This window comes from Vulpes lagopus, chromosome 8 (genome assembly GCF_018345385.1).
Source record: "Vulpes lagopus strain Blue_001 chromosome 8, ASM1834538v1, whole genome shotgun sequence".
NCBI lineage: Eukaryota > Metazoa > Chordata > Mammalia > Carnivora > Canidae > Vulpes > Vulpes lagopus.
This window is the reverse complement of record NC_054831.1, coordinates 125,431,108-125,457,427: the sequence shown is the minus strand read 5'-3', so window position 1 is coordinate 125,457,427 and position 26,320 is coordinate 125,431,108. Positions and strand designations below refer to the sequence as shown.

General features: G+C 36.7%; 1 protein-coding gene across 3 annotated transcripts in view; it reads left to right on the top strand.

The window, feature by feature from the left end:
- The window catches only part of KDM1A (lysine demethylase 1A), a 66,070-nt gene that overhangs the window by 22,083 nt on the left and 17,667 nt on the right, over nucleotides 1-26,320 (top strand). For 2 of the 3 annotated variants that reach the window (XM_041765228.1, XM_041765227.1), the window contains exons 3-9: nucleotides 5,622-5,681; nucleotides 10,557-10,690; nucleotides 15,159-15,237; nucleotides 16,227-16,319; nucleotides 17,175-17,281; nucleotides 19,028-19,109; nucleotides 20,559-20,653. In XM_041765228.1, the coding sequence (XP_041621162.1) occupies nucleotides 5,622-5,681; nucleotides 10,557-10,690; nucleotides 15,159-15,237; nucleotides 16,227-16,319; nucleotides 17,175-17,281; nucleotides 19,028-19,109; nucleotides 20,559-20,653 (650 nt within the window). The remainder of the gene's footprint in view (nucleotides 1-5,621; nucleotides 5,682-10,556; nucleotides 10,691-15,158; nucleotides 15,238-16,226; nucleotides 16,320-17,174; nucleotides 17,282-19,027; nucleotides 19,110-20,558; nucleotides 20,654-26,320) is intronic. The other variant, XM_041765229.1, reaches the window with a different exon arrangement.

Genomic DNA, 26,320 nt, shown 5'->3' with positions numbered 1-26,320 from the left:
CTTTTTCTTCTTTAGTTTATAGGGCTTTTACTTTGTATAGGATTTCTGTTACTGAGTTTCTCACTTCTGCCCCAGTGTTGTCTTCAGGTGCAAATCAGCAGTGCTCCTGCTCCTCCAGTCAAAGTGAGGAAATTCTAGGTAGGCTCCTACATTAGGCAGCACCATTTTCCTACATTCTAGACCTTATTGACACTGTAAACTAGGGTTGGAATTCTATTTTTTTTTTTTAATTTTTATTTATTTATGATAGTCACAGAGAGAGAGAGAGAGAGAGGCAGAGACACAGGCAGAGGGAGAAGCAGGCTCCATGCACCGGGAGCCCGACGTGGGATTCGATCCCGGGTCTCCAGGATCGCGCCCTGGGCCAAAGGCAGGCGCCAAACCGCTGCGCCACCCAGGGATCCCTAGGGTTGGAATTCTAATTGGAATCCACAGATTTCATTCTGGATAATTTTGTTGAAAAGAATTGGTCAGGTTAGCCTGTGTTTAAATGGCTCTAATGTGCTTCAGAGGAATGCCTGAGGCTTTCCTTCAGGCTAGTTTTATCTGTCTCTATGATCCAAATTTACTTCCCTTTGCATTTTGAACTGTTGTAGATCATTTTTTATTCTGTCCAGAATTATAGTCAAAAAGTTAGGAAAGAGATACATCAAGAGCAGTATACTTGAGGATGTTAAAGCTATATCACTATAGAGAGGACTGGAAGGCAGCACAAAGTGGTGATAGTCCTCATAACTCACTACCTTTCAGTTATTTAAACTTTTTTGGTCATTTGTTTATGGTGACCAATTCCTCATTGAAACTGTGACTTTCCTTATGAGATTAGTCCTACATTTACAACTGCTTCAAACTCTCTGAGCCTATTATTACCTCCATGTTATTTTAAAGTTTTGGCCCCATTCTAACTTTGAAGTTCTGGCCCTTTTTTTTTTCTTTTTTTAAAAAATTTATTTTGTGGGGTGGTGGGTTGCAGAGGGAGGAAGAAAATCCTGAAGCTGATTTCATACTGAGCACTGATCCTGACACTTGGCTCTATCCCAGAACCCTGAGATCATGACCTGAGCCAAAATCAAGAGTCAGCTACTTAACTGACTCTACCACCCACGTGACCCTGGAATTCTAGTCCTTAATTACTTTAAAGAATAAGTAATTAAGTAAAGAGCATTTCCATTTAATTTAATTCACATAAATTTTTTCCCAAATTTCCCATTGTGTCCATTGCATTACCATTTCTGAACTTAAAACCTGGGAGTCAATCCTGAACATCCCTTAGCCCTTTGATCAAGTGTTTTAAAGTCATGTATCTTCTATGCACAGCTTCTTTGACTTGTTATGCCTTATCCATTTTCATTGTTACCTTTTTATTCTAGTGAATTTTACTTCATATCTAAATTATTTAAGCAATCTTTCATTTGGATCTCCTTTATCTAGATCACCTTCTCCCTTTGATCTGTCTGGTACAAAGTGGCCAGATTAGATTAATTAAAATATCACTTGTTTTGCTGCTTTTCTGTGACAGATCATACAGTTCTACCCCCATAACTATTAAGATCGAGTTTAGGTTTTGACACTGAAAGAGGCCCATTTTACCTATCCTGCTCTCCCACATCTGCAAGTACTCTGTGGTTCTCCATACATACCAGCTCTGTGCTTTTCTTGCTTTTATAAGTGTTCTGGACCATGCTGGTGGTTTGACCTGCCAAATCTCCAGATTTGTTCAGAAAACCTTCCCTGATTCCTTAAGTCTGTATTACCTTCTTTTTTCCCTTAAAAAAAGAGGGGGAGGGGAGTTTCTTTCTGGATATTTTTCATCTTTTCCCCAATTAGATGGTAAGCCCTTTGAAAATAGGTACTTACTGTGTTCAACTTTCTACTCGTGCTTGACAATTTTGGAATAGGTATTCAGTAAACATTTTATTAGTGAGATTATTTAAAATATAAACTGAACTGAGGTGTTAATAGAGTGGAAACTCGTGTGTTCAAAGATGATTTAAACTTTTAAGGTTTTTTTTTTTTCCTCTGCTAATTTGTCAGATTTGCTTGAACCCAATAGCTTGGCAGTCGCTTTCATTCTATAGATTTGGTAAAATTTTTATTACATTTTGTAAAGTTGATTTTTTATTTAAAAATCATTGCTTCTCAAAAGATTTAGAAGTTTCTCAAATTGTCTACAAAGTTACTAATTTGAATGTGATTTCAGCAAACTAAAGTCAAAATGTGAATCAGCTGTTCAGTATGTTCCTGGAACAACACATCAGTGATCCTGCCTTCCATGCTTGTCAGATAAAAATATTTGAAAGACATCATAGATTTCCTTTTAAGATGTTGGAATAGTGATCTCTTGAGAATTTGAATCAAGATGAGAAATCATCCTGTAGTGACTGAAACTAAAATACTTCACTGTTCTTCAATAATAACCTAACAGGTCTGTGAAAGGTTTGTTAGAAGGCAACTGAAAGACTGCTGTGTAAGATAAACCAAAGATTTTATTTTTGACTTGTAGAAGAGATGTGCAAATACAGGTACTAAGGATCTCTGCTTCAGACTTGAGGATTGTGTGTGTGTGTGTGTGTGTGGTGGGAATGAAAACAAAAGGAAGTCTCCTGCGCAGTGCAGTGGTACAAAAATCAAGGTGATATGAAAAAGTTGCTTTTGTATATTTTCGTTTTCCACTTTGAATTTGAGCTCATGGAGGATAACAACTGTACTTGACTGCTGTTCCATGTCTTTGTGCCACTGTCAGAAACAGAGTCCTAGGCCAGAAGAATTCAACAAATAAGTGAATATGGCATTTTATATGTTCTAATCAGAGGTACTCCTGGATAGAAAATTAGCTGTAAACATTTATATGTGTGTTGTTTTTAAGAAAGTGGTGAAAGAATTGCTCTAGAATATCACTAATAAAGATGATGCTATTACCTGTCTTTGGAGAAGTAGGCACTCTCCAAATACTCAGTGTGTTATGATTAGAGAGAAAGTAGCAACCTCATCTTTAAACATTCATCAAGTCAAGAGACACATTGTTCCCTTACTTAATTTAAGCACTTTTTGTTTCGCTTCCCATCATTTCTTAAGCGTTTATATCACGTATTTGGTTTTCTCCTATTTCTCTGCTTATGCAGTACTTTGGAGTTTCTCTCTGTCTCCCTTTGACTTTATACTGTTAAGAGGTTAAATCATCACAGGGTTTTGAATATTTTTCATATTACTCCTACATATTTTATTAAAGAATAGTATATGAGTTTTGTTCCTTTTTTCAAAAGCAGAAGGTGAAAAAGACCTCCCTACCTTGTAAAAGAGCGACCTTGTTAAGCTTTTGAGTGCATAAATCAGGCTTAAGAAATCTATATTTCCATTAAAGACCATTGACAGAAAACAATCAGCCAAGAGCTTCCTGGAGGTTAAAATAAATTAATTTAGCATACTGTATGACATGTAGTAGGGGGAGAAAGCAAATAAATGATAGAAATAGGAAGGGTAAAATAATTCAGACTTAATGGCTAGCTTAAAAGTAGGCTTTATTTTACTTTTTCTTAAAGTGGTAAAATGCCTTCGTGACAGGAGACTGTAGCTTTCATTCTTGGTCAAGCAGGTACATAATTTGAGAGAGAGTAGCTATATTATTCCTAGTGCTTAAATGTTATTCTTGGAAACTATTTATTTCATTGTTCTGAGCCCTCTCCCCCCTTTTTAAAATTGATTCAATCTTTTGATTTAGTGTGGTTCTATTTGGAACCAAACAGAACAATAACAACTTCTTTTAAAAAAAAAAATCTAAAAGTTTTTTTATGAATAAATCTAGAAGTTACTGAGAATGAACTTTTTTTAAAAGATTTATTTATTCATGAGAGACACAAAGAGAAAGGCAGAGACACAGACAGAGGGAGAAGCAGGCTCCCCAAGGGGAGCCTGATGTGGGACTCTATCCCAGGATACTGGGATCATGACCTGAGCCCAAGGCAGACACTCAATTACTGAGCCACTCAGGTACTCCAAGAATGAACATTTTTTATTTAAACTTTAAAAGTAAAATTTAAAACATAGAGCCTGCATTTTCAAGATATTTGCAGACTGAATCTTGTAAGGAGTCATCTCTTTGGAATTATATGCCCTTTTCTAAAGGCTGTAAACAAATTATACATCTTGAGCCTTGTCTGAGAACCATACCCTTCTATAGTAGAACCTGTCCTTCAGATAGAAGCATAGTGAAATAATTTAAAAAAAAAATTTATTCATGGAGCCCCAAGTGGGACTGATCCTGGGATCACACCCTGAGGGGAAGACAGATGTTCAACCCCTGAGCCACTCAGGCTCCCCATGAAATAATTTTATTTTTATTTTTATTTTTTTAAAGATTTTATTTATTCATGATAGACAGAGAGAGGGAGGGAGGCAGAGACACCGGCAGAGGGAGAAGCAGGCTCCATGCGGGGAGCCTGATGTGGGGCTCCATCCCGGGACTCCAGGATTATGCCCTGAGCCACCCAGGGATCCCCCATTAAACAATTTCAGAATGAGATTCTATCCTACCTTGTAGTAACCCATTCTAATGTCAAACATCATTTCTTTCTAAACACCTTCATATATATGAGGGTAGAAATGTCATTTTCGCTTTCCTGCTCCCTTAAAATTCACATGGTAGTCAGTCTGCTTTTTCGTTGAGATTCTTTTAAAATAAACTGTTCAGTGAAGCTTGTCTAGTTTAGGTCATTGGAGAGTTTTCATATCTTTCAAGGATCATGCTGTAGTTTTCCTGTAGTGTACCAGGTTGCTAGAAGCTTAAGGAGATTGATAGCATCTGTCTTGGTGATAGATTTTGAGAGTCTGGAAGATGATCTGTCCTGACTTTGTCTGATTGAACTTGCAAGCTGTGATACTTTTCTTGAAGTTATATTTCTGCATTTTAGTCAATTAGGAAAATCTCTTACCTGGCTTGTTGTGTAGCTTGAGTTAGAAGCTCCATCATATCTAGTCTCCCCCGACTCCAACCATGTGTGTCTATCCACATCACTTGGCATATGACTGCAGGGTGTCTTGTGGTGTGTTTGAAAGTTTTACTAAGGAAGCACTGGTGTATTCAGATCTAGTGCTGTCTGGCATGCATAGTAAATGAAACTTGTTTTGGAGCTGAATCTTTACAATCCCTGCTTTGAAGTCAGAGGGAGAATTTTTCATTAAAAACGTCTTTTGCTTGTTCGTTAAGTGTACTCCTTGTGGATAGAAAGGTAAAGATAAAGGGAGATTGTTGCAGCTGTAGACCTAGAGCACGTTACACTGATCTCTCAGTCTAGCAACAAGTAGTAAAAGACCTTTGGAATTCGTTTTTCCCCCATCCAGCCTTGATTAAATAAGACTGACAGCAAGGATTTAGTGATTAGAAATACTGTGTACTTTGCTCTGCTACCTTTCAACAAGAATCAGTGTGTAAAGTTGAAATTTTCTGACCAGAATTTGGAAGACTATGATGTGATTCCCTGGGCCTGATTCAAGAAGGAGCTCTCTGAATATGGGTTTACTAGTTGGTGGTGAATTTGTGAGTCACCAACTATTAGGCCTTTATGTCCAGATATTATCTTAATTTATGGAGTAAGGTCCCTGAGTTCTCCTCTTTCCTTCCACAGGGCAAGCAGGAGGACTTCAAGACGACAGTTCTGGAGGGTATGGAGACGGCCAAGCATCAGGTGAGGGTGGCATTAGATGCTTGCCACTTAGTAGCAAGAGCCGCCAAGTCAGGGATTGATGCTTGCAAGTGTTTTTGGCTATGGTATCCACATTTTAGCCAGAAGCGCAGGGGAAATTTAACCCGCAGGATAGGGTAGTGGAATAGGAGAAGGTGTAGCCAGAACAAAGGCAAGCAAAACATTTTGAAGTCCTCAGGCCGATCTCAGCCCTCCGCTCTTCATGTTCTTGAGGAGATGGCGGGTACTTTTCTCCCCAGCAGCTTTTATAGTAGCAGTAAACATATAAAACATATTTAAGAATCATGGGACCTTTAAAAAGTATAGCTATAAACACAGAGAGGAGAAGCCACAGGCTGAAAGCCTTCAAAAAAATAAAAATAGGACAGAAAGGCAGTCTAGGAGTTAGAGGATATACAGGCAGGGGATTCCTCAGAAGTGGTTGTTAGATGGTATTGGGTACATATTTTTCAATTAACATTACATAGTTAATTTTGTAGTTTAAACATTTTGTCATGTGAAAATTCATCGTTTTTTAAAAGTCTACTCGAAATGCTTTCTTTTCAGATCAAACTGTTGAGATTTTTACTTCTAGGAAAAGGTAAAGGATTAAGTGATTTATAGGGCCCATCTGGAGCCATTAAAGTTTGTTTCAAGAATCCAAAGTAGTATGTCTGGATTTCATCCTTTGCCCTGGATGTTTTTGTGTGGTTCAGTGCTCCAAGCTGACTGATAATGTACATTTTGATAGAAATGGAATAGGTATTACTTCACTTTTGGAGTTTGTTACTTTTCAACTGTTAAGTTTACTTTAAAATTATTTGTCTTTTGCAGTTCTGTACAGCAGGTCTAGGAAATACTTGTATTTTACTCTTGGGTCAAAGTTCACTGTTAATGCAGAAATTAGTGCATAGGGGATCCAGAATGTTAGAAGTAAACTTGTTTAAATGCTCTCCCAAGGATTGGAGGTTGATAATCAGTGCATGGTTATCTGAGAGGAGTTAAAATCCTCATTCAGAGTCTGTGGCAGATAAACCTTCAAGAATGCTGTTCATCAAATGATGCATAATTGGATCTTCCATGGAACTGTTGAGGATCAGGGATAGCCTTTAGAGCTTTAATCTTGAAAGTAATTGAGTTTTCTTGCTTTTTGTTTTAACGTGGATAAATTTACTCTTTTGCTTTAGTAAACAATACATTGTATTGCTGAAAGTAAAAACAGACTTTCATATAAAATTGTGGTGCTTCTGACTTACTGTTTAGTAGAACATGAGTTTTTTTAAAGTGTTTTCAAGAATAGTGGGGACTATTCTGAACCCTTCAAGACCTCTCTTCAGATCTTTGCCATGCTCAGAAGCATGCATTTGTGAGATGATCAGTTAGAAGCATATGCTTGTAAGTGATCAACGTTCTTTTTTTTATAAAGGCAGATGACCCTCATGGGTATCTTGGGACCAGGATCATATCTTAACTTCTATAAATCCACATCAGTCTGGTGTATTCATCCTAAATCTTAAAAGTTAGAAGGGAACTTAAGGTCATTTTCACTAGTTTCCTGCTTTCAAACAGAATATTGTATCCACCTCTGTTTTATGGATTAGGACTTGAAATATAATTAAATGATATGACCAAAGATACACCAGCAGCTGGAGGAGTGAGAACCCAGAGGTCTTCTTTCTCATGCATAGACTAGTCCTTGTACCCTCCCTCATAGAATCACTTGAAGTGTATGTACCTTTCCCCTAAAAAAAATAAAAGATATAAAGCATAAGAAATCATGATTCTCCTTTTTTTTTTTCTTTTCCTCTCCTTTCCCTCTATTCTTTTTGTTTTTATACTATTGTAGGACTGGATATGGTGCATCTGTAGTTTACTAATTTTAAGTGTCTTTTATATGTAGATTCTTGTCAGGCTTTTGTTTTCACTCCTCAACTAGAAATGTAGCTATTCTAGTTAATTCATCTACTTCATGAAAAAAAGGCAATTAACTTTCATGGAGGTCTTCTTTTCTGTTAATTTTTATATCTGTTACCTCACTCTCCTCAGGATAATACCTGTATCATCAGAATCAGGGAGGAAGTGGTTTCATGGAGTAGAGAATTTATATCTTCACCTTCCCCTAAAACTTTTCTGCGTCTCTAATCTATTGAAAGAAGCCTTCATATTCCCTTAAATATTTTACAACTTTTACTATGTTTTCAGAGTAAGTGTGAGCCAGTCAGACCATTAGAAAGGGTATTTCTACTTCAGCATGACTGCATTTTGACAGGTGGCATTGGGATTTCCTGTGTCAAGCATGGGGGAAAAAGGAATTGAACTAAGGGGCAAGATAGATATGCAGGCAGCCCTGGGGCTTTTAAAAAAATTAAGGTAGCATCTTTGAAACATTCTCAATTTCCAGAATACCAGACTGTGTTAAGTGCACACAAACACTAAGTGTAAATTACTTTTGAATTAAATGTACTACTAGTACTTCCTTTAAATAAAGGTATTATTAGAGTCAATTGTATTTTTTAAGATTTTTTCCTCTAAAGGAAATACAAGTAATATTGTCCAGAATGGTCTATTAGTTCGTTTTGGAAAGAGTGCTTTGATTTCTATTCTGAATAGCTTGGGTTCCAAGTTAACATTTTTGGTTTCTTTGATAAAAGGTTAGTTGTGTGTGTGTGTGTGTTTTTTTTTTTTTACAAGATTTTTATATTGATAATGATCTTCCTTCCTTGAAATAAGTCTTCATCCCTAAAAGCCGAAAGGAAGAAAATAATTACTGAGTTTTTAGAAACTGTTTTCATTTTTAAAAATCGACAAAGTGTCTAAGAGTAACTAGGTGTTTTTGGATGTTATGTAGAAGATAGAATGGAGAAGAATATTATTCCACACATACATTAGTGTCACACTTTTGGCTTAATTCATTTTGTTAATCATTTGGTGTTTGATTTAAGGATATTTTTAAAATGTAACATGACTTATGTAAATAACATTTAATTGTTACATAGTCTCAAGATTACCAAAGTTAGCCAACTATTTTAGAGTGATTTTTTTTTTTTTTTTAATAAGAGCACTTGGAACAAGGAGCCAAATAAAAAATTTAGTGTTTTTCCCTATTTGTTTTTTTTTTTTTTTTTACTGTCGTTGACAGTAGTATTTTGTAGTAGGATTGATGTTCAGTGATGACTTAATAAACATGTAGAGAAGGTATAGCTAAAAAAACTACCCCAGTTTTGGGGCAGGGGGAGTACAGTTTATAGAGTTCATTGGCTTTCATGTTAGTAGTAGTGTACACTTATGAAGGTAATCTGTTTTAAGAGATCTTTGTTATTGTGTAGATAATACTCAATATAATGTGACATGTTTTTGTTCTTAGTTTTATTTTTTGTTTATTCAGTTGGGGGGTAGGGAATAGGGACATCAAAGCTGTGTGTACCTTTAGAGAATTTCACGTTACTGAAATAACCTATACCTCTGTTGCCAGCATTTCTTCTCTTCTTGCCTTAATTTCATGTTCTCTCAACAGTATGGCTCTTATTATTTTTTTCATTATGGAATAATTAATTATCCTGAAAGTCTTTAATTTTAGGTTGATATTTATTAAATGAGAGAATTGTTGACTTAGTAATGTAAATATAGTACATGGGCCCTCATTATCTGTTGTGAGTAGATAGCTTTTCCCCCTTCTTTCCCAAGAATATTGTTTCTTAATGTGCCACCCATATTAGCATTAGGCATTTTTCCTTGACCTCGTGTTAACCATTTTGTCCTAGTTAGTATCTTTAAATGTCTGTGGAAACAGCACTTTAATAGCTTAGTTGTCATTTTCTAAGTTACATCCTTAACTGCATTGTTCTTTTTATTTTCTTAATCTTACTATGCCTTTTCTTAATTTTATTTCCATTATCAATGTTTCTAACTACTTGTTTTATGTGCTTTAAATGATTAAATATGGATATCTGGTGCCTGTTTCGTTACTTACATAGAATTACTTCAAAGGTATTGAATTTTGAAACTTTTTTTTTCATAAGCTGGTGGTTAAATATATCTTTTATAAGGTGATCTTAGAAATACAGGTAAAATACACATAAATGTATTTCTAAGGACATTCTGTAAAGATGTACTTGATTATCAGCTTGTAAAAATAATCGGTTTAATACCCAATTTTAAAAGTTTCAAAGTAATATATATTTTACTTGTACATTGCATGTATCTGTAGTGTATAGTATATGCAGTTAACATACTTGTGTAGTGTAGTATAAAGCATTTTTATGTTTTTGCTGGGAAAGGTAAATTCTTTGCTTTCTTCTGTGTCCTCATTGTAGTCTGCCTAACTTATCTGTTTGCCAGCGTTGCATTATGGGGACTAATGGATGGTACCACTGACGAGATAATCTAACTTTGTTACTGTTGGTTATGTTCCCTGCTGTAATCTTAAAAGAAGGCATGTGGTTGTGTTTTTCACTCTGTAGTTTCTTTTGCTTTCCCATTAGTTTGTTTTCCTTTATTCTGGTTCTTTAGTTTAAGATTTCGTGTACACTCTCAGTGATGCTAATTTTAATTAGAGTATCTTCCAGTATTATAAAGTTATTTTGTGGATAAAGAAAATATGTTGCATGCTTTGTTATGTTTTCTGAGGTAGATTGTTTCATTCATTAGTAAACTGTAATTTTGGGAATATTAAGCTCAACAGAGTAAGTAAATTCTAAAGATGTTCCAGCTTTTGAGCAAAATGAAAGTTTTGTTTTTTGTTTTTTTGAAAGGAGATGGTCAGTGTTCTGTGAACAGGCAGAGCTTTATAGAGGTTCTTCAGGCAGAAAAGGAGTTTCATTATCCCTGATTTTGTATTCACTTGCACTTTTCCCAGAAGTCCTTTGCTTTCTTTGCTAGGTGTGGAGGGTGCAGCTTTCCAGAGTAGACTTCCTCATGACCGGATGACTTCTCAAGAAGCAGCCTGTTTTCCAGATATCATTAGTGGACCACAGCAGACCCAGAAAGTGTTTCTGTTCATTAGAAACCGCACAGTAAGTTTCCATGTCAGCTTTTTTCTGTTTGGATTATAAAAAATGCATATTGCTTTTATGGAGAATATCAGAAAAAAGAGAGGAAGAATTACAAAATTACCTATAACATGTACCATTAACCAGAGGTAATATGTTAAAAATTAGTTTTTTTCCCTTTGGTCATTTTTTAAAAATGTATATTTAATTTTTGTGCTTAAATTTGAAATGCTATTTCCATATATTCTTTGGATTATTTTCATTCTCTTTTTTTTTGTTTGTTTTTTTAAGATTTTATTTATTTATCCATGAGAGATACACAGAGGCAGAGACACGCAGGCAGAGGGAGAAGCAGGCTCCTCGCAAGGAGCCTGATGTGGGACTCAATCCCAGGACTGGGATCATGCCCTGAGCCAAAGGCAGACAACTGCTGAGCCACCCAGGTGTCCTATCTTTTCATTCTTCATAACCTCGTAAACATGGATCTTCATTTAAACTTTTTTTAAAAAAACTTTATTTTAAGTAAACTTATGTGGGGCACAAACTCCCAACCCTGAGATCAAGAGTTGTATGCTCTACTGACTGAGCCAGGTGCCTGGAAACCTCTTGGGGCGGGGGGGAGTGCAGAAGGGGAAGGAGAGAGAATCTTAAGCAGGCTCCACACCCAGCTCAGAGCTGATCACAGGGCTCAGTTTCATAACTCTGAGATTATGACCTGAGCGGAAGTCAAGAGTCAGATGCTTAACTGACTTGAGTCACTCAGGTGTCTCCCCAACCATACCTTTTTAAAAAAGATTTTATTATTCTAGAGAGAACATGAACTGGAGGAGGAGCAGAGGAGAGGCAGGGGGAAAGAATGTCAAGCCAACTAGGTGCTGAGGGTGGAACCTGTTACTGGACTAAATCCTACAACCCTGAGGTCATGACCTAAGCCCAAACCAAGAATTGGGGCACTCAACTGACTGAGCCAGCCAGGCCCTCTCCCCTTTTTACAATTTTTAAATAATCATTTTGTCCTTTGATCCCAGGATAAGAGAAACTCTAATTCTGTTCTACTTGTCTGCTTCAACCTCCTTCTCTGGCTAAATGCTTGATTTTGAGGTCTGCATAATATTTTGTCTGTTGGTCAGGTCATACTGTAAATTAGGCATTTAAATGTCCATTTGTGCTTTATTAAGCTGTGAACAGCTTTATACATTTCTTTTTAAAGATTTTATTTATTTATTTATTCATGAGAGACACAGAGAGAGAGGGGTAGAGACATAGGCAGAGGGAAAAGCAGGGTCCATGCAGGGAAGCTGACGTGGCACTCGATCTTGGGTCTCCAGGATCACGGCCTGGACCGAAGGCGGCGCTAAACCGCTGAGCCACCTGGGCTGCCCAGCTGTATACATTCTTGACTCTATCTCTGGTTGTTATTTCCTTATAACAGTGTTCTAAAAGGAGAATTACCTTGTCAAAAAATAGGAACAGTTTTTGGGTTTTGTTACATATATATATAGTCAGATGGCTTCCCAGAGAGACTGAATCAGTCAGCAACTCTATTTTTCTGCCCCTGCTTTGGTTATTAAAACAATGATAATCTGTACTGCTATTATAGACTAAAAGTTTTTCATTTCTTTTCCATTTCTTACTTAGACTGACTTTTTTTCACATTTATTAGTCATTTGTATTTCTTTTGTAAATTTTTCTTTTATTTTTTTCTTTTGTGAATTTTCATGACCTTTATTCATCAGACATTTTTTTTTTTTTAAAGATTTTATTTATTTATTCGAGAGGGAGAAGCAGGCTCCATGCAGGGAGCCCAATGTGGGACTCAGTCCTAGGACTCCAGGATCACATCCTGGGCTGAAGGCAGGCACTAACCTGCTGAGCCACCCAGGGATCCCCTCATCAGAAATTTTTTAGCCATAGAGGAGGGCAAGGTACTCTTCAGAACATATTCCTTGTGCTCTAGGGTGATACAAAGTAAACGAAATTTATGTTGTAATTTCAGCTACTTTGAATATAGCTCAGAAATGTCATTTTAGCATGTCTGCTTTTTTAGCTACCACTAACTTATTTTGGCTGTTAGATTGCAAAACCTCTGCTGAATTTAGTTAAATGTTATTTAGCTAGAGTGATTGGTGGATTATACTGGGTTTTCATAGTACAGAATAAAGGGATTTTTGAGCATATGAAGAAAAAAATCAGGGTAAGTTTTTAAAAAGTAAATGGAACATTTTTTTAATAATGTTTATTTCTTTTTTTTTTTTTTTAAGATTTTATTTATTTATTCATGAGAGACACAGAGAGGGAGAGGCAGAGACACAGGGAGAGGGAGAAGCAGGCTCCATGCAGGGAGCTTGATGCAGGACTCCATCCTGGAACTCCAGGATCATGCCCTGAGCCGAAGGCAGAGAGAGGCTCAACCTCTGAGCCACCCAGGCATCCTGTAAATAGAAAATTCTTAATGTAGATTTCTGACACTTGTCTTAAAATCAGCTTCTGTGTGTAGCATGTCAACATTTGATTTAAATGGAGTTTTTAGGGGACATCTGGCTGGCTTAGTCAGTAGAGCATATGACTCTTGATCTCAGGATCTTGAGTTCAAAGCCCAACATTTGACGTAGAGATCACTTAAAATTAATTTTCTTTTTTAAAGATTTTATTTATTCATGAGAGAGAGAGAGAGAGAGAGAGGCAGAGACACAGGCAGAGGGAGAAGCGTGGGACTTGATCCCGGGACTGCAGGATCACACCCTGGGCCGAAGGCGGCACTAAACTGCTGAGCCACCGGGGCTGCCCTTAATTCATTTTTAAAATGGATTCTTTTTTAAGATAAGGTCATCATTTTTTTTATTTCATCTGAGGGAAGTTTTCACTCTTTACTTGAATTTCACTCTTTACAGTGATCTCTTTCCTGTGATTTCTATTCTGTGATTTGGGGAAGGAAGGACTGGCCCAGGTTAGAGTTCTGCGCTTCTGACTGTGTAACTGAACATAAAGCGTTCTCTTACAAGAGTTGTATCAGTTCCTTTGTTTACAGATTTTGAAACCACAACAACTTTAGGATTATTGAGCTTAAAAACTGTGACCCAAGCCTTTTTTTTTTTTTTTTTTTTTTTAATAGGATGGATAGAGGAAGAAGGCTTGTGTTGAGGGGTGAGGAGCTTGGGCCCAGTGTATAGTTGAGGAAGTGCATTTTGCCTTGTCAGTGACCAGCAAGAAAAGTAGAGGATGGTTATGAATTTGGCTATGTCTCTTTGTAATTGGGTTTATTTACACATTGCCACATTTCTTTGTTGAAACTTGTCTTTGGAGCAATTAATTTTCAGCTAAGACTTAAATATGGTGGTAGTTTGTCGTTCCATTTATTTATTTATTTATTTATTTATGATTTATTTATTCATGATAGACATAAAGAGGGAGAGAGGCAGAGACACAGGCAGAGGGAGAAGCAGGCTCCATGCCGGGAGCCTGATGCGGGACTTGATCCTGGGACTCCAGGATCCTGCCCTGGGCCAAAGGCAGGCACTAAACTGCTGAGCCACCCAGGGATCCCCCTGCCTGTTCCATTTAAAGAGCATTTGTGTTTGAGCTTATTGATTGTACCATAATATTTTTCATTCCTTATCTTACTGCTTTTTCATCAGTATTTGAAATAATTAACTATTATTTTCTTCTTAAACATAGAACTCCCTTAGCTTAACACAGTATTCTGGTTTTTCTCCTGTCTCCCTGGTCTTTGTCTTCTCTGATTGCTTTGTATGCTTAGCTTTAAAAACAGGCCGTTATAAACAAACAAACAAACAAACAGGCCATTATGTGAACTGATTGGAGTTCCTTAAGACTCCTTATGGTCTCTCCCTCCCCATACTGTCTTTTCCCCCCTAGAAGGCCTCTTCTGCACATTGGCTTCAGTTATCACCCATAAGCAAATGGCTCCTCAGACCCTTAGCTCTGTATCTAGATGCCAATCTTGTATCTTTTCTTGGTTGTCTTGAAACTAAACTCACCTCTTCTTTCATTGACCCTCATTTAGGGACTAGCATACCAACTCATTTAGTTGTGCAAGACAAAAACTGGAGTTATCCTTGGCACCTCTGCCCTCCCCTACCACATCTGCATATCTAACTTGATCATTTGATTCTGTGGATTTTATCTAGTCTGTATCTCTGGAGTCATGTAACCCAGTTTAAATCCTTATTGGTCCCTACCAGCTGTATGATACTCGCAAGTTACTAGGTTTTTTGGTTTTTTTTTTTTTTTTTTTAGGCTAAATATCTTTCAGCTTCTTCAGTAATTTACTCATTTGACATCGTTTTGTGTTTCATCAGTTTGTCAAGAATATAACCCTCTGTCTCAATGAAAGGAAAGCCTATATTTGAGGCCTTAGAGTTGAAAAGATATTTTAAAGTGGTCAAGTGAAAAAAAAAAAAAAAAAAAAAAAAAATAAAGTGGTCAAGTGGTCTATGTCTACTCGTATAATAAAATTTCCATTTAAATACAGTTGCAGTTGTGGTTGGATAATCCAAAGATTCAGCTGACCTTTGAGGCCACTCTCCAACAATTAGAGGCACCTTACAACAGTAAGTAGTGTTATCAGTGGGATTAATTTTGGTTCATGGTTCATTGATAATGAATTTTTTTCAATTCATATTTCCATCTTACTTTACCTTGTGCTATGCAAAAATAAGCCTTGTAGAAAACTATTATGTATCTATTATTTTCTTGGTTTTTAAATTGTGAGTTTAAGAGATTGCTAATCATTTCACCAGGACTATGTTCCAACTTTAATCCTTAGAGTACTTTGTTGACATTTGATTGGCTGGCTGGCTTTCTCATTTTCCATTTATCACCCACAAAGTCTTGAAAAGTTTTTTCCAAAGTAACTGAGTATAATACTACTTTTAAAAGGGGTTAGTTTAGTTTAGTTTTTTTTTTTTTTAAAGATTTTTATTATTTATTCATAGAGACACAGAGAGAGGGAGAGAGGCAGAGGACAGGCAGAGGGAGAAGCAGGCTCCATGCAGGGCTCCTGACCTGGGACTCAATCCCGGGTCTCCAGGATCAGGCCCTGGGCTGGGGCAGCGCTAAACTGCTGAGCTGCCCTAAAAGGGTTAGTTTTATCCTTTATGTCTTCTATAACAGAATGTCATTATTAAAAATTCCAAATTATGTGATACGCATTTTGGATTACACCACAGACCAATAGTTCTAGGAATCACTTTTCTTTTTTCTTTTTTTTTTTTTAAAGATAGATAGATATAGATTGATTGATTGATTTATGAGAGATAACAGAGTCAAAGACATAGAGGGAGAAGCAGGCTCCATGCAAGAAGCCCAGTGTGGGACTCGATCCTGGGATTCCGGGATCACACCCTGGGCTGAAGGCAGACACTCAACCATTGAGCCACCCAGGCATCCCAGGAATCACTTTTCTAAAGGAGTCACATGATCTTGTAGTTTATGGAAAATATGTATAGAATAACTTCATAATGGATAAATAGAAGAGTTAAAGAGCTTTGTTTAAACTGCTAAAAATATGAACATGTTTTAAAATTCATTTATCCTGTAGGTGATACTGTGCTAGTCCACCGAGTTCACAGTTATTTAGAGCGTCATGGTCTGATCAACTTTGGCATCTATAAGAGGATAAAACCCCTACCAAGTAAGGACCTGACCAATAGACTTTATGGTTTTAAGTTACAGTTCTAGACTCTTTTATTTCCAGGAGATTTTAGCATTTTATTTTGATTTCTAAGTCTAAATTTGGAGTCAGATATTCCCAAGTTTATTATAGGTCAAGTTTAAAGTAAAATCTCTTCATAAATATGCATTGCATATATATAATATATATAATTTATATAATTTATATATATAAATATGCATAAATATGCACTTATCAAATTGTTGGTTTGATAAGTGTACTTTAGTAAAAGATATTGAATTTCCAGTATAAGAAAAATCAGAAAACAAAATTTGTTAAAAATGAAAGAAGTCCATTATGAAAGCAGATTTGAGGTTTTCTTTCAGTGACATGTTCTTTATACTGCCAAGAATCTAAGAGTCAGGGATATTTTGAGAATTAACACATTTGTTTGTTTTTAGTTAATTTATCTTTGATGCTTTAATAAGTCTTCAAAAAGGAATAGTAAAGACTCCAGAAGTAGAGCTTAAAGATGACTTTAAGAATAATTTGGCTGTCATATTGTCCTAGTATAATTGTGAGGTAAATGCTATTCATAATAAGTTAACCTGTCACATGACTGCAGTAAAATGAGAAAGTAGATCTTAAAGGATTTCATCTATAAATTTTTAACACTGAATTAAAGTGTGTAAATTTCAGGTACTTGCTAATTTGTATTCAGATAGTTTCTCTGTTTTGAAAATGAGTGAACTGTTTACCTTGTAAGACATTGTGACATGTTGAGAACTAGAGGTTTTCATGATTTAGAAAATGATAAAACAGACTCTTATATCTGCAACAAAATATTGTAATTTTTATTCATTTTTTTCTTTTTAGCTAAAAAGACAGGGAAGGTTATTATTATAGGCTCTGGGGTCTCAGGCTTGGCAGCAGCTCGTCAATTACAAAGTTTTGGAATGGATGTCACACTACTGGAAGCCAGGGTAAGAATTTTATTTTGCGTTCAGAAAGCCTCACCTAATGGAAATAGATATTTATCAATACAGTAAGAAATTACCTTGCAAATTAATGAATCCTACAACTTGAACTAAACCAAACAGATTTGTATACTACTCAGAGTATTTTAGATTATGCTATTTATATTGGATAAAGCAATTTGACAGTGAAGCTTTGAAAGGTGCTCAGTGAGTATTTAGAGTATGCAAATGATCTATATAGCCCTTTGATGGATATTTTTGGGTCATTGTTTCTTATAGTTAACTTTTCAAATTTTGGACCTTCATCGACATACCCTTTGCAGGTGGCAGTTATTTTTAGTGGTGGAGCAGAGTGGATTGTATTCCTTATTTGATAGTAAAAGAAAAGGAGAGCATCTCAGGCAGCAGCCGACTCTGTGCCTGATGTAGCCAAGATATGTTGGTTCCCTTATCGTCAGTCTAGAAAGAGAAATGGAAGTTGAAGGAGGAAAGGGATGATGGCATAGAGAAGGGGGGAAAAGAACATCATGTTAAGATGCTACTATTCAATTTATTTTCGTGAGTGATTTTTTTGAGAGAGAGAGATAGAGAGAGAGAGAGGCAGAGACACAGGCAGAGGGAGAAGCAGGCTCAATGCAGGGAGCCTGACGTGGGACTTGATCCCGGGTCTCCAGGATCACGCCCTGGGCCGAAGGCAGGCACTTAACCACTGAGCCACCCAGGGATTCCCTCTTGAGTGATTTTTGACAGTTATCTTCCAGTGGCTTACAGGCCTCTGTGGACTCATACCATTTAAAAAACAAAAAAACACTTCTCAGGTTACCTAAACAATCTAAAATTTTATAGAAGCTTTCAAAATGTTTTGTGTAGTACATCTAAGTTACTTTTTATAAATTGATAATTTTAAAAAATATTCTTTTCAAATAAAGTATGGAAAAATCAAAATAATTTTTAATATAGTCTTGTAAAAATGATGTTTTATAGATAATTTAGGAAACATTTGTGTGTCCTCTTGTCCTGTGTACTGGCAATATAGTAATGAATAATGGGATCATTATGATCCCTACCTGTGCAGAGTTTTAATCTAGTATACAAGAATTTGTTTTGCTTTGTTTTGCTTTTGTTTAATTTCAGGTTACAGAGTATTCTCATAATATCCATGATTAAAGTGTCACTACAGCTCAGTAATTTTTCCCCCATACTTGAGAATCCCTAGTCAGCAGAGATAAACTTGGTCTATTGAGGAATGAGAGAGATTGTCAGAAGTTTATGTTGAGTAGACATTCTGCACCAGGACGTTTTTTAGGGCTGCACTAGTAAACCATTGATCTGAGAAGTCCTCGGTCATCACAATGGACTTTGGGGTTGGGGGCCAAGAGTCAGAACTGGTAGTAGAAAGGTGGCATTTAGTGTTGCAGTTTGTGAACAGATATTTTCTGTGTGAGTGGCCCTTGCTCAGCCTAAACAGTAAATGGTATTAGAGACAGCTGGGTAGAGAGATAATAGTACCAATGGCTGAATATGTCTCTGGCTGTCAAATTGTTTCATATCCTATCATTCCTTACCTACCACTCCTTCAAATAGTGCCCATGCTGCAAGCCAGGTATACTCAACTATATGTTGGTTTTTGGTTTTGTTTTTTGTTTTTTGTTTTCAATTATAAGAGACAGAGGCCTAGGATGGTATACCATGCCGGGTTCTTATGGTTAAAATAGAATTAATGATTTCAACCATTTAATTTCTGAAAAACAGGATCGAGTTGGTGGACGAGTTGCTACATTTCGCAAAGGAAACTATGTAGCTGATCTTGGAGCTATGGTAGTGACAGGTCTTGGTAAGTAGTCCTTAGTTTGTTTTTTTTTTGTTTTTTGTTTTTTAAAGATTTTATCTATCTATCTATCTATTATCTATCTATCTATTTATTTATGACACAGAGAGAGCAAGAGGCAGAGACACAGGCAGAGGGAGAAGCAGGCTCCATACAAGGAGCCTGATGCGGGACTCGATCCCAGGACTGGACTCGATCCCAGGACTCCAGAATCATGCTCTGGGCTGAAGACAGGCTCTAAACCACTGAGCCACCCAGGGATTCCCCAGTAGTCCTTAGTTTTATGCTGTTATACAAGGTCTGAGATTCATGATTAAGCTTATGTTTTAAAGCTTTTTGTTTAAAAACCCATAAATGTGGTTTTAAAATATTTTGGTTTAAGATACTGTTCTTACTGTTAGTAATAGACGAATTGACAGAGAGTTTTCCTGGAAAGATACATCAGTATGTGCAAAATTTAAATCGTACATATGTTTTGACCTAGCACATTCAGTTCTAGGAAATTATCATAATAGACAAGTGGACCATGTTGTTTGGAGCTTTTTTTTTTTCTTTTTAATTTATTTAGTTTTTGTTTAAAGATTTTATTATCTATTTGTGAGAGTATATGAATGAGCACACATACACATGCAAGGGGAGGGACAGAAAGGAGGGAGAGAATATCAAGCTGACTCTGCACTGAGCACAGAGCCCATTGCAGGGCTTGATCTCTCTCTCTCTCTCTCTCTCTCTCTCTCTCTCTTTTAATATTTTATTTATTTATTCATAGAGACGCAGAGAGAGAGAGGCAGAGACAGGCAGAGGGAGAAGCAGTCTCCATGCAGGGAGCCTGATGTGGGACCTGGGTCTCTAGGATCACACCCTGGGCTGAAGGCGGTGCTAAACCTCTGAGCCACCAGGGCTGCCCGTGAGGCTTGATCTCGACCTGGAGATCATGACCTGAGCCAAAACCAAGGTTCTGACACTTAACCAACTGAGCCACCTAGATGCCCCTGCAGCTTTTGAAATATGGCATAGCAAAATGTTAGAACCCATGGTTCTGGGGATTAAATTGTTATACAAGGAGAACTATACAGCCCCTAAATATTTTGTAGCTTTATAGTAACATGAAATTATGGCCAGTTTATTTCTAAGTTGAGAAAAGATTACACAACAATATATGCATTGTGATCTCTGTGTGTGTGTATGTGTATGATCTATGATTTTATGCACATGAAATCTAGAAGAATCTGTAATAAAATGTTAACTAACACATGGGATTATAGGTAATTTTTTGGCTCTTTATGCTTATCTTACATATTTTGTATATTATTATTTTAGTTTGGGCAGTTTTTTGATCTATAATTCACATATCCTAAACTTGGAGTATGTTAAATTTTGAGTAAAAATATTTTTGCTTTGATGTTTTCTCTTTTCATAGATATGTTGAATTTAATAGTTTGAGTTTTTTTTTAGGAGGGAATCCCATGGCTGTGGTCAGCAAACAAGTAAATATGGAACTGGCCAAGATCAAGCAAAAGTGTCCACTTTATGAAGCCAATGGACAAGCTGTAAGTTGAGGACAAACAGAACTTTTCAAAATTTCTCTGGGTCAGTTGAAACAACAATTTGGGGTAAATGTGTGTTTGAATATACCCACATGTCAATATGAACTGAAGGTAGAAATTATGTGACATTCTGATCGTTCCTTAATTGTGAGCTATATAGGATGGGATGATTATTGCATATATGCAGATTTACATTGCCTATTCAGGCATTCATCCTTAGACATTTAATGAAGGCTAGCTAGACAGTTAATTTTTTTTATTTGGCTGTGGCCACCTACTCTAAGAGACCTGTGAAATTGACACCTGATTCATTTCTTTGTATTGTGCCTCCCATCATGTGCTTTAGCTCTGTGTGCTCTTTATGACTTCAGTTTTGTGTGTGTAGGTTCAAGATTTTGATGAACTAATGGCCAAATGGTGATATTGAACTCAGATGTTTAGGTAGATTAAAGTATTTGTTGACCAGGGGCATAGGAGCTTCCCCATGTTTAGTAGGCAGTAACATGGAAGTGATATTTGCTATGAAGAGAGTAAGAGTAGTTTAACAACAACCATGTTGAGAGGTTTAGACCATGCAAGTCAGTTCTAATTTTGGGGGATGGGTGAAATTCAAAAGTTCATATTCAGATTTTACCAGCCCTCCCCTATCAGGAATGAGGAAGTTTACCATTCTTAGGATATAAGCATGTTATCATCTTTATATTTTGAGGAAGATTCACTATATAAATGGCAGTTTAGCTGTTGTTGCTCAAAGTGGTAAGATCCCAACTCTTGAATTTACTCAAGACAGACATAAAGGAATGCTTGGCTCTCCTATCCTCACCATTCTGGATTCAGATTCCTCCCAGGGCTTATTTTGGGGTGGGTGGGGGGCAGGACAACTTTCTGGCAGAATAAACAAACTAGAATGAACAAGAGAAAAAGGAGGAAGTAGAGCTCTTAACAATTCAATAAACTTGTTATTCTGCAAAGATCTCTAAAGGCTATAGAGATGAATAAGACAGTCCCTGCTATATAAGACCCCACAGTCTAGTGGGGTTTGTACACAGATAATTTTTTTCCCAACTTTTTATAATGGAAAATTTTAAACCTATACAAAAGTAGAAAGAATAGTATAATAATGGACTTTCATTTATTCTAGTCTTATTGCATGTATTCAATAGATTTTTTTTGGTCTGGAGTATTTTAAAGCAAATCACAATCAGGAAGTATTTACTAAATATTTGCCAAAATCTAGGCATTGTTCTCTACATTGAGTATGTATTCCCTGCACTCAAGGGTCTTAAATTATAGGGACTCTGGTTATCTTACGAACCCAAGAACATCAGGAATTATAGGAATTAAAATTAAAATCAGATGTTAAAATCTGTGACACTCCCATTTGCCCCCCAAGTACACGCCAACCACAAACATACTGCTCATACATATACCAGTAACACAAGGCAGATTTGCTAGGGGTTAGATAAAAGGATAAATTGCTATGGAAGAGTCAGTGGGGAGGGGAAGAGAGTGAGAGTCAAAGTCTCTGAAAGTGGGAGGGGCAAGAGTAGGGAGAGATTTAGAGGGAAAGCATTTGTGAAGATAGCTTGGGACTTAATGTGGTTGTGGAGGAAGGTTTAAGTCTAAGAAGTCTTTGAAGGAGGCTGGAATTATATTATTAGGGCTAAAATAGAAAACTGAAGATGAGGATGAAGGATGTTGCTTTACTAGGCTGATTTGTAGGTTGGGACTTCTGAGGGTTGAAAGCAGAAGTGACGTGACCAGATCAGTGTTTTAGGTAGATAGATACTACATTAGTCCTCAAGAAGTCATGGAATCCAGACCAAAGATTATCACTGATCATTGAGACACTGCTTTTTTCTTTAGACTTCTCTGAATTTAGAGCAGGTTTATTTAGTCTTTCTAACAGTAAAAGGAGTTTTTTCTAGTAGAAATATCCAAAGAAATTGTCTCTTCCTTTCTTGGTATTAGAGGAACTTTAACACATTTTTTAAAACCTTTGCTTCCACATAGTATCCCAGCATTCCCCTCAAGTATGGCCTGCAACCAGCTGCTAATTCATGAACTAACTGTTGGTTACCAGTGTGGGATGAGATAAATACATAGCTTATGCCAGAATGTAAAGTAAACTACATCGTTAACACGCTGTTAGTTCAAATGATGATTTGGGGGAAGCAGGGGTGAGGGGTGGTAGCAAGACTTACCCAATGAAAAAAGTGGTGCTTCAGTTACCATCTGGCATAAGCTCCTTATCTCACTAGGATCAGCCCTTTGAGTAGCATTTTAGTAAACCTCTGTTAAACTGGTGTATGGTTTTCAGCATTTTTTATGCAGGAATATTTTTCCAAGGGAAATTTATAGTTGTCATACAATTCTGATCTTACAAAAGGATTTCTCTAAGTCATTTTGTTTGTATTTGGTGCAGTAGCCAAGTAGTTAAGGAGGATTCTTCAAGCACTCTCAAATTTAGGAGAAAATTGTTTACAGCTTTAAGTTCTGCTTGCCTTAAGTTAATCAAACATAAGAAGTCATGTTAATGTTTTTGTATTTGGTGTAGCTGATAGTCTACCTCAGAGTAGAAATGGACAACTGTTAACCAGTAGATTGGCTTTTGGCTTATAGGACAAGAACTAAGAGCTTTTAGTTCCATTAATTTTGTTTTTAATTACAAATATATTTCTTGACTTCAGAAACCTAAGGAATAAGTAGGTCAGTTGCTTTCATTCTCTCATTTTGCAGGGGAAGAATCTGAAGCTCAGACAAGGTGTTTGCCTAGGGTCGTTCTAATCAATAAGTTGTAGAGCATAGGATATATTGCCTGGTATTCCATACCAAATTCCCTTACAGGCATATTTTGCTTTGCTTTATTGCATTTCCCAGATATTGCCCCCCCTTTTCATACAAATGGAAAATTTGTGGCAACCCTGCATAGAGCAAGTCTGTTGTCACCATTTTTCCAACAGCATTTGCTCACTTTGTGTCTCCATGTCGCATTTTTGTAATTCTCACAATATTTCAAGACTTTTTCAAAATTATGGTAATATGTGATCAGTGATTACAACTTACTGAGAACTTCAATGATAGCATTTGTTTTAGCAATGAAGTATTATACTTTAAGGTATGTACATTGTTTTTTAGACATAATGCTATTGCACACTTAGGCTAACTATAGGGTAAACATAACTTTTATATGCACCGGGAAACAGAAAAATTGATTTGATTCACTTTATTATTACGGTGGTCTGGAACCAAGCCTGCAATATCTCTGAGGTATGCCTATACTTGTTCTGCTATGTCTGGCTGATACCTGAAGGAAGATGGGTACTGGAATAAGTGTGATTGCATCAGCTGAGTGTCCGTCTCCAGGAACTTTCTTTTAATAGTTACTTTAAAGGAGGCAACAAGGCCCCCACTCCACTCCACCCCCCCCCCCCAGTGGACATTCACTTAGCCATTGATTTTTCTTCAGTAAACTTTTAAATGAAATGGAACTGTCTTCTCTATTTGTGGACAGTCTCAGTGCAAAAGAGGGTGATTTGATGGTTCTGTTGTTAGTACCTAGAAATTAATTCCCTAATCCTGCACAAAGCAATTAACTCAGAGTGACAAATATCATTTGTAATACTGTCTTAAGGACCTATCACCAAACCTATCATTTTGCTGCTATACAACAAAAATCACATAGCAAGTGGTTTTTATTCTGTTAATTTGTTATATTGTTACTATAACAATCACAAGAATCTCTGAAAGAGTTCACTTCTTTATTCTCTCTGGTCTTGCATTGGCAGCTAGGATGTTGAGCCTCTGTGTTTTTGACAGAAGCCTTATTTTATGGCTCCAGATGACTAGAACAAGGCCTTTCTTCTTTGATTCTAATATAGGATGTCCCTATAAGTAGAAGTATCTTCCAAACCCATAAAAACAGAGCTAATACAGCAGCTGCCCTCAGATTGACTGATGATGGAGTTATACTCTGAACTATGCTGTAATCAGCTTTAAAAGAACATGGAGATCATTGGGAAATAGCATAATTCATATTTTAGGAGTCATCAGTGAGGAGACTGAAAACATGGATTGGTGGGGAAACGGGAAATATAACTGAATGTTTTCTGTGTATCTCCTATACACCAGCTAGTAATTCAAGAGCTTTAAATTCTAGTTTGTTTTGGCTTTCTTGAGTAATGAAACAGCATCTTAATCAAATTACTTCACTACTAAGCATTTTGGATTAAAAAATCTCTGGTTTCCATTGGGGGGAGGCATTTGGGTGTTGTGTTTTGTTTTTACCAGATGAGGCTCAAAGACTCAGTAACTACTTGGAGAAACAGATCTTGATTTTCTTCTTTGGAATGACTCAGCTGTTGTGACGAAGAAAGATACACTTGAAAGATAAGGATTGCCAGGTCTCTTACGAAGGCCATTAATTTGGTTATTCTCTGTACCTACCACAATTCAGCAAGTTTTCACTTGCATTCATAGCATTCATATGATGCTTAGGTTAGTTATACATTTGACACAAGCCTGTTGGCATTTTAGTTTTCCTATTCCTTTGTGGAAACAGTTTTTGTTAGTTTTTTTGTTTTTTGTTTTTTTTGAGAGAGAGAAAACATGAGTGATGGGGCGGGTGGGGAGGTGGCAGGCAGAGGGAAAAAGTAGAGTCCCTGCTGAGCAGGGAGCCTGATGCATTGGGGAGGTGTTGGGGGTTTGATCCCAGGACCCTGAGATCATGACAAGCTGAATGCAGACACTTAACCCACTGAGCCACCCCAGGCACCCCCAGATTGCTATTTTAAAAGGTGGTTTTTCTCTACCTCTTAAAATCTTCTAATCCTGTTTTTTTATAAATGTAAAAATTTCGTGCCTGCCTTTAATGTTCCTAAAGTTGCAAAATAGTTACTTTCCTTTCAAATATAGTTTTATAATACTGACTTTGCTTTTCCAAACCTTATTTACTCATTACATAAGAATTTACAGAGCACCTCTACTGTGTGCTAGAAACTACAAGTGAACTCCTTAGACATGTTAGTGTGCCTTCTCCACGCAGCTTAGTTACTGCTTTAGACAAATCCATTATTTACATCCCCTAAAAGTTTCTTATGACAACTGTCTTCATTTATGGAATAAATAAATTTTATTTGTATTAAGGATAATATACGTGTTGTCCTTTAGGGAGAATGGCCATACCTCATTTCTTTTAGCTATTTGGAAATCTGAATAGTGACTTGGAGATGTTAATTTTTCTTTTTCTTTTTTTTTTAAACAGTTTCTTTTTTTTTTTTTTTTTTTTTAAGATTTTATTTATTCATGAGAGATAGAGAGAGAGGCAAAGACATAGAGAAGTAGGCTCCATGCAAGGAGCCCAATGTGGGACTCGATCCCAGGACCCCAGGATCACGCCCTGGGCCAAAGGCAGGCACTTAACCGCTGAGCCACCCAGACGTCCCCAGATGTAAATTTTTCTACCAGGTATTACAGAAGGTCCTAATCCAGATCTTTCATTTTATCATAATTTTTAAAGTACATGGGAATGAGAGAGACAGATTTACTGTAGCCTCTGTTGGCCAGGTTTAGCCATTACAGCTGTTTTTCATTGTGTTATTCTTTCCTGAAGATTTCTCTGGCTAAATCTCTGAACTTTGGATGCCCCATCTTGCTAGAGAGCTTATGCAT